The sequence below is a fragment of the Schistocerca americana genome, chromosome 10, assembly GCF_021461395.2.
Source record: "Schistocerca americana isolate TAMUIC-IGC-003095 chromosome 10, iqSchAmer2.1, whole genome shotgun sequence".
In the NCBI taxonomy this organism is placed as follows: domain Eukaryota; kingdom Metazoa; phylum Arthropoda; class Insecta; order Orthoptera; family Acrididae; genus Schistocerca; species Schistocerca americana.
Genome location: NC_060128.1, coordinates 51,403,961 through 51,421,021, shown reverse-complemented (window position 1 = coordinate 51,421,021; position 17,061 = coordinate 51,403,961). Strand labels below are relative to the sequence as shown.

The 17,061-nt window shown below is 40.0% G+C and overlaps 1 protein-coding gene across 1 annotated transcript in view; it reads left to right on the top strand.

Annotated features, from left to right (window-relative positions):
* Positions 1-4,783, top strand: part of LOC124552658 (transcriptional activator cubitus interruptus) — a 175,949-nt gene extending 171,166 nt beyond the window's left edge. The window contains exon 17 of the mRNA XM_047126983.1: positions 2,814-4,783. Coding sequence (XP_046982939.1) covers positions 2,814-3,281 — 468 coding nt within the window. The 3' untranslated portion in view covers positions 3,282-4,783. The remainder of the gene's footprint in view (positions 1-2,813) is intronic.
* Positions 4,784-17,061: the final 12,278 nt, after the last annotated feature.

Here is a 17,061-nt window from a genome sequence, read left to right as displayed (position 1 = left end):
ACAAAAAAGGGAATGGTACGGACGTATGCCCTATTCTGAACGGTTTCTGAGATATGACAAATAATGTCACTTTTGTGTGTTTTTCTCGAATAACACAAAATGTACACCCTGCAGGGAAAACGTATAACAGTGAAAAATTAAACTACATTAAGTACGTACAAAAAAGTCTTATTCATTTTTTCTCTAGAGCCAATAGTTTTCATGATGAGAACGAGAGAATATCGAAAATCTCACACTCTGCGCTCAGGCAGTTTTCGTAGGCCAGTTTGAAGTAGTTTTCCGATTTGGTAGACTACTTGTGTCCTGTATCAATTGTTCTTCTCAATTTCCTCTATACTACTGTGGTACGTTGCAAATAATGACAATGTTAGAATAAGAGATAAAATAAGTAACAGTGTACATTAAATGTCTTCTATCTTGCAAACTGTTCGGAATGGCTGTATGTCCGTATGAAATTTTTTGTTCAGAATCACTAATACTATTATCCCTCAAAGCCTGTGCCTTTCCTCCTGACTCACTCTGAATACATAAAGAAAGTGGCAGATAGGATGAGCAATAATCTGTGACTGTTTGCCGATGATGCTGTAATGCACTGAAAACCGTTGTCATTAAGTGGATGCAGGAAAATACACATTAGCGTGCCCAGAATTTCTGTTGGGTGTGATGGAAGGTGAGTTGTTGTAAATGTAGAATAATTTAAGTTAATGCAGACGAGTAAAAAAGGCCAACCTGTAGTGTTTAAATATAATATTAGTCGTGCATTAGTGATCTGTTAAATATCTAGTTGTAACGTTGCAAAGCGGTGTGACGTGGAATGAGGATGTACAGCGAGTTGTAGGAAAGGCGAATTGTTGACTTCGGTTTATTGGGAGAATTTAAGGAAAGTGAAGCTCATCTGTAATGGAGGTCACATATAGAACACTTGGAGAACCCACTGTTCAGTGTCGCTCTAGTGTTTGGGATCTCCAGTAGTCCAGATTAAAGTAAGCCATTGAATCAATTCGGAGATGTGCTTGCTAGATTTATTAGATTCAGTCGACACACAAATATTTGGGATGACGACTGTGGCCAGGGGATGGCCTGAGGGTGGTACTGTCTACTGAAACCCATAGCCGGTAGGCAAAACAAATAAACTGCGACTGGACTGTTCCACCAGCATTATCTTAGGAATATGTTAAATAATCAAACAGGCAGAACCGTGCTCACATCTGAAATGGATGTGATTTTAGATGATTTAGTTATGGTGCTGAGCATGTGTGTACATGAGTGTGTGTATTTGCACGCATTTCTAAATCTGAAGAAGGACCCTGTCTCACAGTTTAGTCTACTTTTAAATGTGAGCCTGCTGCTCGCTGTCTCCTGTAGTTGGTGTGTGACTTATAGTTAGTATTGGCAATAATATACGAATTCTAAGTACAATAAAACCCGCATTTTACACTTATCAGCTGACTGACCGAGGTATGTGTAAAAAACTGGAAGGTGTAAAATATTATAGGAAACATGACAAGCAGTAGATGTCGTGGCTATTGTTCTCTGTTATGAAGACTGCCAACTTAAGTGTTTTAACAAATATTGTATTAAAAGTTTTAATTACCTTTATTTTATAATGAATATCAATCATAAATTGTGCATTTGATCACGAACATCTTTTTAATGTGGTTTCACGAAGTACTTTTCCCTCTGTGTTTCATTTACACCGTCGGACAAGATCGGAATGAAAAAGTAAATGCGCTTTTGTGTGTGTCGGCACTCACTCGGCCACTGCCTTCGTGATAATCACAAAGCCAGTGGTTGGGTGAGAGCTGACACACCCAAACATTTGCACCGGCTTCCCTCTTCATCCCAGTTATGTCCAATGGTGTAAATAAAACACATTAAAAATATATCTGTGTTCTAATGTGAGACTTATTGTTGAGAATCATTATAAAATTGCAATAGATAAAACTTGCAACAAATGTGGGTTCAGATATTAAAGTTGGCAGTCTTTGTAAACAGAGAGCAATAGACACAAAATCTACAGCTTGTTGCTGACAAGGAGGTGATTCGCTTCAGAAGGTAGAAACTGCCATCACGTTACAGAGCATTGGGTCGTACTGACCTAAGACTGCATGCCTCGCACAGATTCGTGTATTTCACTCAGAAGTAACAATTTGTGAAAACCCATTATAGAGACAGATGTCTTTAAAAGTGATATTTATTTGTATAAATGACTGTCAAATTAAATTAAATCTGTTATAATACAATAGAGTGAGCAGAAAGATGCTGATTACTAGAGTCTCTTGTCACCAGATTGTCACTGAGGCAGTGACTCAGAATACTTTCCCACCATTCGAAACACTGTGGACCTGGAATACAGGCGGCCGTGAACCGACATTCCGTCAGTGAAAATCTTACTTACTGCGCTAACTCTGTGTTATACGCTCAATAACTTTGCGTGTAGCTCGCGTTTTCCGCTTTGTCTGAAGGCAGACTTTGAGTGGGAATATGATCCACTTTTTGCAGAAATCTGTGTGATGTTATCACAACCTTTAAGATTGATTTTCAAAGGAAACTCAAAATGCGGGAAGTGTTATAGCACATAATTGCAAGTGATGAGAAAACATTGTATTGAGAAAATAGGCACTTCTGTCGGCACTGACAAAAACACACGTGAAATGCTGGAATGTAAAAACAGGGTTATACTGTCGAGTGTATCAGGTTCTTCATTAAAAGTGGAGATCTAAGAGGGTAATATTTCAACTCCGTGGCTCGAGGTAATGTTTTTTGTGTTTTCTCACCATCGATTTGGTTCTCACGAGCTGTTTCTCCTCCTGCAGCAGCAGCAGCAGCAGCAGCACCATCGGAGTCCGGCATTCCCACCTGCTCCGAGCTCTGTCCGGTCGGCCGGCTGTGCGCCGTCCTCCTACGCTTCACCCGCACCCCAGCCTCCGGCACCCCCCTGCGAGATCCAGTGCCGCGACATCAGCCAGTCGTCGCCGGGGGCACCCAGCCCCGGGTACCGCGGTATGCGCCACGAGGCGTACCGGCGTACACTCGAGTACGTGCAGCAGTGCCAGACGTGGGGCGGGGGTGGCCAGGGTGGGGGCGGTGGAGACGCCGGGGTCGTCTCCAGTACGACGCAGCTCGTCCCGTCCCCTGGCGCGCCACCCCAGGGTGGCCCAGTAGTGCCGGAGGAAACGGCCAAGCCTGCACCACCCACCTCCAACATGGTCGTCAATGACCTCACTTCGTCACTCACGTCGTTGCTGGAAGAGAACAGGTTTTTGCAGATGATACAGTGACGCAGCTCCGTTTGTCCCGTGTAACCTGTTGATACGAGGACATAGTGTGACCGAGTTTGTAGCAACGTGAGGTGCTGAAAATATGCCTCGAATATTATGAGAGATAATGAGTGAATTGTGCTGAAACATTGCTTTTGACACACATCTTTTGCTTTTGATCGCAGTGCTCTTGTGACTGCACAGAGTGAGAACAAATATGAAATGTATATTTACTAAAGACGTGACCGATGCACCCGTATTTGTGCTGGTAGGAAAAGTTACATCGTGATCAATGATCGGAAACATTTGTACTTACACTTATCGGTGTTAAAATTTGACATCCACTCCTAAACCGTAAGATTGATACAATGTGCTTTGTGCATCTCCTTCTGTTGTTTATAAATTGATATGAACGTGAACTATTTAATATAGAACATTATAAACATTTCATTGACAGTGAAATAGGGCTTGTACTGTGAGAACAATAACCTGTAGCCAAAATACTAGGCTATTGCAAATGCTCCTCACTGAATTGTGGTTATTAATTCTTGGTACAAAGTATGTTGCAGCCAAATAAACTTTGGAGCATATGCTCAAATTTTGCATTAAAAATTGCTGCCACTAGCACTAATGAGACAATACAGTTGATGTAATTTAAAATTGCAATATATTTTTCCTAACTGGTAAACGATTATAAAAATAATTCTGAAATGCATACAGCATTGCAGTTTGTTTACTTTAGATTTAATGTTTCAAGAGATTGTTATACCTGATTAGTGACCTAAGTGTAATTTTATTTCAGCATAAAGCCAGAAATCCTTAAGCTAAACGTGTATGTCAAATTAGTTAAAAATACTATATGTGCTTTTCAATTTGGTTTTGATATTCCTCATTCAGTTTATTATTATTATTATTATTATTATTATTTAATGACACACCTGGGAGTAAAATACAAGTTATTCATACAGCAAACTGATGCAAAATTAGTTTATCAGAACTATTTTCCTCCGAAGGTAAGTCCTTGTCAATTTAAAAATAGAGAGATATTGACAAAATATTCAGTGTTCTTCTATGATTTAGTTAATTACATTAATACCTTTTAATGTGGATAACTGTGAATTTATATGTGTTTTGAAAATGAATATTATATTAAATTCGTAAGAAACTACTTGGTAACAAATAAAGTGGAAAGGCCAGGGTTGTATATGTTATCCTGTTACATAGATGCCTTAAGATTTTATTCCCACCATTCTTTCATGTAAGCAGGGTCTACTATTGCAATGAAACTATATAACCTGATTGGCTTTTAAATTTGTTTCTGCTCCTGCTGTTACGCAAGCAAGAGAGAGAGAGAGAGAGAGAGAGAGAGAGAGAGAGAGAGAGAGAGAGAGAGAGTGTGTGTGTGTGTGTGTGTGTTATCTAAAGATGTCAGTGTTATCAAGAGAACAGAAACGGCACACTATTCACACTGAGATACTCAAGTGTTGTATATTTTTTAAAAAATAAAGTTGAAGTTTAAAGGTGTTGACCACAGAGTAACTTAAATATGTACAGTTTTCTAAGTAAATTTTAATACAATGTGCCAGTTTTTTTATGAAAGCAAATAAAGATATGCATTTTACAATATTACTGATTCATTATTTGGTGATTTTGGGCACTCAAGAAATTAGGTTATTAGCACCCACATTAAAACAGAGACAATTTTCATCAAACTCTCTGAAATGTAGCCATTGATAACATGAAATTTTGGTTAAAGGACCGTTGATTTGTTACCTCTCTTTCTCTCTCGTGCACACCCACCCACGCTCTCTCTCTCTCTCTCTCTCTCTCTCTCTCTCTGTCTATTTCCTCCTTTATATAGTCACTTATGTAACAGAAACAGTGTACTGAACTAAAGAATGTAATCCTGTTTTGCACCTTATTTATGACAAGAGGAGTACAAAAATACTGATAAACACTTATGTGATAAAATTGGCTTGTTAACTATCATTGTTGACAGGTCCAGATTGTATTGAAACTGGAATAGAACACCAACTTTCGGCTCAAGTAGGTATTCGCTCAACTTTGAATATGGCATCCAAATTTTGTATAAACTGGTTGAAGAATGGTACATTTTTGTTTCAAACTCTATCAAACCAACAATTTCTGAACGGAAAAACAAGTATCTACCGCTGTCCATTCACAATTTCTATCCTACTAACTTCCTTGCCCTTGCACCAGCCTCTGCATAAAAAAAAAATACAATCAGCAAATTGTCTTACATTATTATTAATATTAACACTTTTGTAAAATTGTAATCAAAAAATTACATAATCACAAGTGAGTTTAAGTGTAATGAGGAAAATCATTGAAACAGTTTGTTTTATTGGATATTAGCTTGTTAGAAACTGCAAAAAGGTGGGAATTTAAGGAGGTGAGACCTGGATAAACTGAAAGAACCAGACATTGTACAGAGTTTCAGGGAGAGCATAAGGGAACAATTGACAGGAATGGGGGAAAGAAATACAGTAGAAGAAAAATGGGTAGCATTGAGGGATGAAATGGTGAAGGCAGCAGAGGATCAAGTAGGTAAAAAGATGAGGGCTAGTAGAAATCCTTGGGCAACAGAAGAGATACTGAATTTAATTGATGAAAGGAGAAAATACAAAAATGCAGTAAATGAAGTAGGCAAAAAGGAATACAAACGTCTCAAAAATGAGATCCACAGGAAGTGCAAAATGGCTAAGCAGGGATGGCTGGGAGGACAAATGTAAGGAGGTAGAGGCTTATCTGATGAGGGGTAAGATAGATACTGCCAACAGGAAAATTAAAGAGACCTTTGGAGAAAAGAGAGCCACTTGCATGAATATCAAGAGCTCAGATGGAGACCCAGTTCTAAGCAAAAAGGGGAAAGCAGAAAGGTGGAAGGAGTATATAGAGGGTCTATACAAGGGCGATGTACTTGAGGACAATATAATGGAAATGGAAAAGGATGTAGATGAAGATGAAATGGGAGATATGATACTGGGTGAAGAGTTTGACAGAGCACTGAAAGACCGGAGTCGAAACAAGGCCCCGGGAATAGACAATATTCCATCAGAACTACTGATGGCCTTCAGAGAGCCATTCCTGACAAAACTCTACCATCTGGTGAGCAAGATGTATGAGACAGGCGAAATACCTTCAGACTTCAAGAAGAATATAATAATTCCAATCCCAAAGAAAGCAGGTGTTGACAGATGTGAAATGTACCAAACTATCAGTTTAATAAGTCACAGCTGCAAAATACTAACGCGAATTCTTTACAGACGAATGGAAAAACTGGTAGAAGCCGACCTCGGGGAAGATCAGTTTGGATTCCGTAGAAATGTTGGAACACGTGAGGCAATACTGACCTTACGACTTATCTTAGAAGAAAGATTAAGGAAAGGCAAACCTACGTTTCTAGCATTTGTAGACTTAGAGAAAGCTTTAAATTCTGAAGGTGGCAGGGGTAAAATACAGGTAGCGAAAGGCTATTTACAATTTGTACAGAAAGCAGATGACAGTTTTAAGAGTCGAAGGACGTGTAAGGGAAGCAGTGGTTGGGAAGGGAGTGAGACAGGGTTGTAGCCTCTCCCCAATGCTATTCAATCTGTATATTGAGGAAGCAGTAAAGGAAACAAAAGAAAAGTTCGGAATAGGCATTAAAATCCATGGAGAAGAAATAAAAACTTTGAGGTTCGCCGATGACATTGTAATTCTGTCTGAGACAGCAAAGGACTTGGAAGAGCAGTTGAACGGAATGGACAGTGTCTTGAAAGGAGGGTATAAGATGAACATCAACAAAAGCAAAACGAGGATAGTGGAATGTCGAATTAATTCTGGTGATGCTGAGGGAATTAGATTAGCAAATGAGACACCTAAAGTAGTGAAGGAGTTTTGCTATTTGGGGAGCAAAATAACTGATGATGGTCGAAGTAAAGAGGATATAAAATGTAGACTGGCAATGGCAAGGGAAGCGTTTCTGAAGAAGAGAAATTTGTTAACATCGTGTCAGGAAGTCGTTTCTGAAAGTATTTGTATGGAGTGTTGCCATGTATGGAAGTGAAACATGGCCGATAAATAGTTTAGACAAGAAGATTAGATGGGTAGATAACATAACAAATGAGGAGGTATTGAATGGAATTGGGGAGAAAAGGAGTTTGTGGCACAACTCGACAAGAAGAAGGGATCACTTGGTAGGACATGTTCTGAGGCATCAAGGGATCACCAATTTAGTACTGGAGGGCAGCATGGAGGGTAAAACTCCTAGAAGGAGACCAAGAGATGAATACACCAAGCAGATTCAGAAGGATGTAGGCTGGAGTAGTTACTGGGAGATGAAGAAGCTTGCACAGGACAGAGTAGCATGGAGAGCTGCATCAAACCAGTCTCAGGACTGAAGACCACAACAACAACAGCTTGTTGGAAAAAGCGTTGTAAGATATTAGTTTTGCACAATTATTTTAGAAATCTGCAAAGTCCAGCTATAGTACTGAACTATTGAATTGATGCACAACTGCATAGCACATTTCATAAGTTTAGTAAACATAACAGGAACACTCAATGGACACTTCAGTCATCAGTAATATCAGGTTCCATTTATCTGACGACTGCCTGTGTGGCGTAGTAGATACTGGGCAGTGTGTGCTGTGTTGCCGGGCCGTGTCGCCTGTCCACTGCTGTGGTATGGCATGACTACAAAATTTATTTGCTTTTATTTTAAATGTACTCACCCGTGTCACATGAGGAGATGCTGAAACTGCCTGCCCTTATTTTCCACTCATTTCTGACGGCTACTCGAGAATTTATTAATCACACAGTGTAATTCTCTCTGAGATATTGAACGAACTGATTCACGGAATTTATCCTCGAGTTCCTCTATTGTGTGAGAATTTGTTGTGTACACTTTGTCCTTCAGTGAACCCCACAAATAAAAATTTCATGGAGTAAAATCGGGATTTATAGTTGTCCAGATCTTGTTACTAATCACTCTTCCGTCAAAGACATCGTGAATTGCGTGCAGGAAACACTGGGCTTCTGGGTCCTTGCCGAATCCTGTTGAAGAAATGCAAATCTTCATTCTCTTTCACTCAGTTCATTAAAAACGGTTGCAAAATGTTTTGCATATATCTTTCACTTGTAACTGTGCATTAAAAACAATTGGGCCTATTATTCTGTCACCAATAACTGCGCACCAAACCCCTATTTTCTGATCACGAATGGGTTCCTCGTGAAGCACAACAGGTCTGCCTGCACTCCAATGTCGACAGTTTTGGGAATTACATCCCCGCGTAAATGGAACCGATCCTCGTCTGGAAACAGAATGAGGTAAGGATCCATTTCACTATCACACACTCGTTTTACAACCCTTTCACAAAACCTAACTGTGTGCGCAGGATCACTGATACTTTATAGACCGTTAGCCCGAGCAGCTTAGTACAGAAGCGCACAATATTTGTCTGTGTTGCGAAAGACGTCTTAAAGAGACTTTTTAGAGGAATTTTTCAGGCGGTATGAAATATCATCGAGACGAGCTTCTGTGAGAACTGTATCTCGTCGTTTACACTTCTCGTATTGAACACTTCCGATTTCACAAAATTTATTCACTAACTTGTGAACTGCATAACAATTGGGAACTCAGACACCTGGAAACTTCTGTTCGAATAACATCCGAACAGTACGAACCGACTCTGTACACACGTACAAACCGTAAATAAACACTTATTGCAGAACTGAAAAATTCGCTCTTGCCATTATTGCATTTGCACACTTCACTGTTACACTCGTGATGCCCGTTTAACTGCTTGAATGACACTGGCCGACAAGGCGCATATGTCAGTCTGGACCTTCAGGCTAACCCCCCCCCCCCCCCCCAAAAAAAAAAACGGCAGGCGCGGCTTCTGTGGCCAGCCTCCATTATCATGGGCAGGTGGTCATCAGATAAATGGGGGGGGGGGGGGGGGGGGGAACACCCTGTATATTTTTCTTCACTATTTACAAGAGTCTGGTAATGCTGAGGTAACTTTTCATTTCCACAGCTGTAGAAATCTACACGGTTTAGACACAACGAACTCAATGAGACATGTTCAGAGTGCATTTTCATCCAGAAAGGAAGTTCCTTGAAAGTTAAAATCTGAGGATGCGCGATCAGATGGATAAGATGGGTGTTCGTCGGTCTAGCAGAACACGGGGCATTTTTGTCGAATAGCATCACTTCACGCAGTCTTCCTGGTCATTGTTCTGGAATTGCATCTGCAAGATGTCTGGGTTGTGGACACTAAATGTCAGCAGTGGTGATTACACCTCGCAGAGATGCATACGTGGCCAGCTGCTGATTTCTGTGATTTTGGGTTAGAACATGCAGTACCCCTACACTACCCGTACACCCATCGTTTGTTCCTACCCGTTGGATGCAAATTTCGTGTGACGGTGGAATGATCACAGTTCATCAAATATGCCAGTTCTCGAGTACACAAATGTGAATCATTGCGGATTAATGTGTTTAAACAATCTTCGTCAAACTCCGAAGGTCTTGCTGAATGTGGAAATTACAAATGTTAAAACAATCCTCCTTAAACAAGAAAGCCATTTTCTTGCCGTGCTCTGTCCAATGGTATTATCCCAGCTGCCTCCATTGCTGTCACCCCACTACTGAACTCAAACAAAAGAATATATTGGAAATGTTCCGACTTTTCCACTCGGCACTCTATTTTCTAGTGTCCACAGCTCCAATCACTGTGTCCAAATGGCGATATGTAAACTGAAATATCAACAGTGAACTACAAATAAAAAATAACAATCGATAAATAAACCCGTAGTGATCGGAATATGAATGTGCAAAATGTGTGCACTAACCTAATATTTTGATTGCCATCATTCACAGAAGGTTCCGTGCTAAAGCTTTATACACTTCGCACAAAGAATTCTCTTCAAAATCATGCTATAAGTTACTAATAACCTGCATATTTACATTTTGACTAATTGACTGATATTTTACTGTGTTTGCCAGACACTTTTATAATTCTATATATATTTTATACAAAAATTGCATTACATGAGGGAATTTTGTGTTCCTGAATTTGAAATTATTGATCTGAGTGAACAGAAATATTTATACAAGCAATTTCAGATTCTACAGTTTTGTGATCTTGCATCTGTATGTCATTAGATTACTTCAAATGGTGTTATGTATTGATTATCAATCAATTGCAGCAGAGATGGTTAGCTATTTTGAGAATATTCCTTAACATTTTAGTGACACATTTTGCACAGTTAGTTCATCTTCAGGTGATACTCTGAGCAGAGGAAATTGCACATACAATCTGAAAATGTGCCAACTCTGTGAAATGTGTAGTTACTAATAAACATTCACAGCAGAGACTGTTTTCTGTTTCTGTAACAGCGAACCCTTGTTGCTGCATCAGGCCAAAATGGAGTGAAGCAATGAGATGAAGGATTAAATGCAACCAACCTAAATATACAAGATTATAAAAATTAGAATGGTATCAAAAACTTCCTGAACTGAAAGTATACCATCACTGGTGATGGTGCTCCTTCACTGGCCCATTTTGTAAACAAAAAAAAAAAAGTCATACTTCGAAAATCGTGTTGATCACCTGTAGTTTGAAAACGTAGTCTTATTATTGCAGCAAGGACGTGCACCACGGCACTTTGAGTTGCACAACACAACATCTCAGAGTCTGACAGTTTTGCTGGTAGTTGCATTTGAAGAATCTACGGCTGCTTTCCATCAACTGAGATGTCGCAACTGTTCTCAGGGCAACAGTTTTTCAGCTGGGACTGCCTCCTCTGAGATTATTCTCAGTGGGCAAATACTGACCGGGGACATGAAACAAAATTTTGTAGTTGTAGCCGCAGTGGCATATCGTATCGTCCCTTTCCTAATTATTTAGAAACAAACAATTTATTACTTTTTGTATAATTGTCTCCGCACCATCTCTCATCCCAATTTGGTAGAAGTCATTGGCTGTTCTCTCGAAGATGACACCCGAGGTCGACCTATCTCCTCTTCCTCTATCGAAGTCGGGAACTGGGACTCTCACACTACAGCCCTTTTCCACTGTTGGAAAGCAGCAATCTGAACATTGTCGCATTCTTTGCACTTGTTCTTCTAAGCACTTGTACACTTCAGTTCTGTCTTTTTAACAGACGAGGTGACTCATCTAAATCAGTCGTGCGGTAGTCATTATTGTCAGGAATACTTCCTTTGTCTCTGTTCTCAACCTCTGTTCCTGTTGCTATGTTATCCTCTTGCAGTGGAGATCTACTGTGACCAGTATCCTGCAACGTTTCAGTCCCTGTCTCACAGCTAACACACACTCGATTAATTATATTTTTACGGTATCCTCAGAAGTAACATGCATCGACGCTTCAGGAAGTAAACTTCTTTGAGACAAACCGTGTTTAGGAGGGCAGCTAAACATCGCTTTGTACAGAGATCAAATTAACAATTATGTAACTTTCAGTTTTGGTTGTAGTTTAATGAAAACTAAATACTTTTTGCAGACAATCACGCTGTGTCCAAACTGTCATGAACATGGACTGAACAATAGCTGTTGCATACTACCATGAACTGTTGAGCTCAAGAACTTATACGAGCTGGTGAATTGCTGACATTTAGTGATAATCCACTGATCTATTAATATAGTTTCACAATTAGAACCAATCCACTTATAACTGATATCTCAATTTTCATTAATTACAGCATGACAGAGGTGCACTATGACATAAATAATAAGATGTAAAAACAGATTGGATACTCGCTAAAACATTTTATGAGTAATGTTTTAGTATTAAGTTTTTTTATTTTTATCATTTTTTTAAATATACTCTTTAACTACCCATGACTAACAGCTCTTAATTAAACATTCATAGCATAATTCAGAAAATGTACACTCATGCTCATATATTTAGGATAATGTTGATACATGATGAAACAGCACTCTGGTGGGCAGTTTGCCGTTTTAAATCACCTCGGGGTATGACCGTGCGGTGCATTTGACCTGCGGTCATCACACAGTGGTGCTGGCAGCAGTCCACGTATGCAGAGGTGTGTCGGTACATGTCAGAGTACCGTGCAGCGAGTAAGTGTGCAGACGTTTTCAGATGTGCTAATGGTGTCTGTGTGCTGAAAATGGTTCAAAGAACACAGATTGATGACGTTATGAGGGGTAGAATACCAGGGCGACAGGAGACTGGTCAAACCCAGCAGGTCATAGCATGGGCCCTCTGTGTGCCACAAAGTGTGAACTCAAGATTATGGCAACGAGTCCAGCAGACAGAAAACCTGTCCAGGCGCTTCAGTACGGAACGTCCAGAGCATGCAACACCACAAGAAGACCGATATCTCACCATCAGTGCCCCCAGATGGCCATGGAGTACTGCAGATAGCCTTGCTTGGGACCTTACCACAGCCACTGGAACAGTTGTCTCCAGACACACAGTGTACAGACGACTGAACAGACACGGTTTATTCGCATTCCACTGAACCCTGGTCACAGGAGAACCCATAAAGCCTGGTGTCAAGAACACAGTACGTGGTCATTGGAACAGTGGTCCCAGGTTATCTTCATGGACGAGTCCAGGTATAGTCTGAACAGTGATTCTCACCATGTTATCATCTGGCACGAAGCAGGAACCAGATACCAACCCCTAGAAAGGACCTGTATGGAGATCGTGGTTTGACGGTGTGGGGTGGGATTATGATTGGTGCACGTACGCCCCTGCATGTCTTTGACAGAGTAACTGTAGCAATTTAGGTGTATCGGGACGTCATTTGGCGCCATTATGTCCGCCTGTTCAGGGGTGCAGTGGGTCCCAGTTTCCTCCTGATGTACGATAATGCACGGCCCCACCGAGCTGCCATCAGGGAGGAGTACCTTGAAACAGAAGATATCAGGTGGATGGAGTGTTCTCCAGACATGACCCCATTGAGCACGACAGGGACGGTCTCGGTCAACGTATCGCTGCACGTCTTCACACCCCTAGGACATTTCAGGAGCTCCAACAGGCACTGTGTTAGAAGCTCTTTAATGTAGGCGTTGAGATGTAATGTAACCTTGTGCAGAAGTGAAATATTGATGATGAACTGTCCAAATATGAGGAGAATGTGGTGCTGCAGTAGAATATTGAAAGTAGCAGTGGCAGGTCTTGTCATGGGTTAAACCTCTTCCACTTTTGTCTGTCCATAGCCAGTCTTTTCATTTGTCTCATTTGATATTGTCCAGCATTTGATATCGTCTTTTTGCTCTTCCCCTTTATCCCTCCACCTCCCTTTAATAAACAGTCTCTCCTCAAACAATGTCCAATACAGTTCCGTTTTCTCATTCTGATGACTTTCAGCATGTTTCTTTCTTCTCCAACTCTTCTTAATACTTCTTCATTCCCTACTCGGTCTTCCCATTTCACTTTTTCCATTCCATATCCACATCTCTAGTGCCTCCAATCTCCTTTCATCTTCCTAAGTTACTTGCTGTATTTCCTCTTCCCCTGTTTTCTCCCCTTTCCTCGAATTATCATGCTTTTTGTTTTCTTCTTACTAATATTCATTTCATATTCTTCTAACCTTGTGTTTAGACCATCTAACATTTGTTCCATCTCTCTTGCACTCTCTGTATAAGATTTGCAGACAATATGGTTGTGATGGCACTCTGCTCTCCGACCCCCTATACAAACTCCTCTCCTTCCTTCAAAACTTTCATTAATAATAGATGAATAAATTGAGTAATGAAAGAGGAAGTAGTGAACTGACGTGGGAGAGAATGAAATGCAACTTGAGTAAAAGAAGGGATTGATTGACAGGACATATTCTCAGGCACCAAGGAATTGTCAATTTGGTAATGAAGGAAAGTGTGGGTCAGTACAAATTGTAGAGTAAAACTGTGGGATGCATACACTTAGGACATTCAAATGGATGTAGGTTGCAGCAGTTGTTCAGTGGTGAAGAGGCTGTCACAGGCTGGAGTTGTGTGGAGAGCTGCATCAATCCTGCCTTTGGGCTGAAGACTACAACAACAGTGCACAGGTTTAGTTATTTACTGCAAAGTAACAATTATTTGTATTTGGAATGCTGTAGGTCTGTTTGTGATTAACATCATTTACTGTCTTGCAGCTGAGATGAATCTAGATAGTCAAATAAATTATAGGACGAGTAGTTAACAGAAAGTGTTTTAACAATTTTCTTTTAAGTTTTTAGGTACTGATATTCCTGTTGACTTTCCTTATTTGCTAGAAACTTGCTGTAGAGCTTTCAGCAAGAATATTAAATTGGTTCTTATCTTATGGTTGTGTTAATTACAATCCAGATAGGTTTGATCTTTCATTACTACCAACAAATGCCATTAGGGGTGACGTATTTCAATGTTTAAGTGCTGGAATTCCAAGATCTTTGAAGAGTTCACCCAAAAATGTATGTGTATTTAATATTCTTACTTTTTTCTTCTACCGAATGAATACTTTGTTAGCTTTAGCTGCACTGTTCTGGAAGGCAATTCAGTAAGACAAGATGGAGATAAGGTATGCAAAATAAGTTTTCACGTTACCACAAAGGAAGAAACTGCTAAGGCTTCAACTATGATTTCACAAAACTTCTGTAAAGTCAAGGAACACTTTCTAAAAGGTATTAAGGTAGCATAATACTTGATCAAAGTCATGGTAAAACATCTTTTAATGAAAGGTCTTTGACAAAAATGATCTCTAATAGAGTATGGGCCTTAGTCCAGAAAATGCCACACTATTGTTGTTGTGGTCTTCAGTCCAGAGACTGGTTTGATGCAGCTCTCCATGCTACTCTATCCTGTGCAAGCTTCTTCATCTCCCAGTACCTACTGCAGCCTACATCCTTCTGAATCTGCTTAGTGGATTCATCTCTTGGTCTCCCTCTATGATTTTTACCCTCCACACTGCCCTCCAATGCTAAATTTGTGATCCCTTGATGCCTCAGAATATGCTCTACCAACCGATCCCTTCTTCTAGTCAAATTGTGCCACAAATTCCTCTTCTCTCCGATTCTATTCAATACTTCCTCATTAGTTATGTGATCTACTCATATAATCTTCAGCATTCTTCTGTAGCAGCACATTTCGAAAGCTTCTATTCTCTTCTTGTCTAAACTATTTATCGTCCATGTTTCACTTCCATAAATGGCTACACTCCATACAAATACTTTAAGAAGCGACTTCCTGACACTTAAATCTATTCTCGATGTTAACAAATTCCTCTTCTTCAGAAGCGCTTTCCTTGCCATTGCCAGTATACATTTTATATCCTCTCTACTTCGATCATCATCAGCTATTTTGCTCACCAAATAGCAAAACTCCTTCACTAGTTTAAGTGTCTCATTCATAATCTAATTCCCGCAGCATCACCCGATTTAATTCGACTACATTCCATTATCCTCGTTTTGCTTTTGTTGATGTTCATTTTATATCCTCCTTTCAAGACACTGTCCATTCCGTTCAGCTGCTCTTCCAAGTCCTTTGCTGTCTCTGACAGAATTACAATGTCATCAGTGAACCTCAAAGTTTTTATTTCTTTTCCATGGGTTTTAATTCCAACTCTGAATTTTTCTTTTGTTTCCTTTACTGCTTACTCAATATACAGATTGAGTAACATCGGGGATAGGCTACAACCCTGTCTCACTCCCTTCCCAACCACTGCTTCCCTTTCATGCCCCTCAACTCTTATAACCACCATCTGGTTTCTGTACAAATTGTAAATAGGCTTTCGCTCCCTGTATTTTACCCCTGCCACCTTTAGAATATGAAAGAGAGTATTCCAGTCAACATTGTCAAAAGCTTTCTCTAAGTCTACAAATGCTAGAAACGTAGGTTTGCCTTTCCTTAATCTATTTTCTAAGATAAGTCTTAGGGTCAGTATTGCCTCACGTGTTCCAACATTTCTACGGAATCCAAACTGATCTTCCCTGAGGTCGGCTTCTAACAGTTTTTCCATTTGTCTGTAAAGAATTCGTATTAGTATTTTGCAGCTGTGGCTTATTACACTGATAGATCGATAATTTTCACATCTGTGCAACAACTGCTTTCTTTCTGCTTTCCTTTCTTTGCTTAGAACTGGGTTTCCATCTGAGCTCTTGCTATTCTTCTTGAAGTCTGAAGGTATTTCGCCTGTCTCATACATCTTGCTCACCAGATGGTAGAGTTTTGTTAGGCCTGGCTCTCCCAAGGCCGTCAGTTGTTCTAATGGAATGTTGTCTATTCCCAGGGCCTTGTTTCTACTTAGTTCTTTCAGTACTCTGTCAAACTCTTCACGCAGTATCATATCTCCCATTTCATCTTCATCTACCTCCTCTTCCATTTCTATAATATTGTCCTCAAGAACATCGCCCTTGTATAGACCCTCTATATACTCCTTCCACCTTTCTGCCTTCCCTTCTTTGCTTAGAACTGCTAGCTCTTGATATTCATGTAAGTGGTTCTCTTTTTCTCCAAAGGCCTATTTAATTTTCCTGTAGGCAGTATCTATCTTATCCGTAGTTATATGTGCCTCTACATCCTTACATTTGTCCTCCATCCATCCCTACTTAGCCATTTTGCACTTCCTGTCGATCTCATTTTTGAGACGTTTGTATTCCTTTTTGCCCTCTTCATTTACTGCATTTTGAAATTTTCTCCTTTCATCAATTAAATTTAATATCTCTTCTGTTACCCAAGGGTTTCTATTAGCCCTCGTCTTTGTCTAGTTGATCCTCTACTACCTTCACTATTTCATCCCTCAGAGCTACCCATTCTTCTTCTACTGTATTTATTTCCCCCATTCC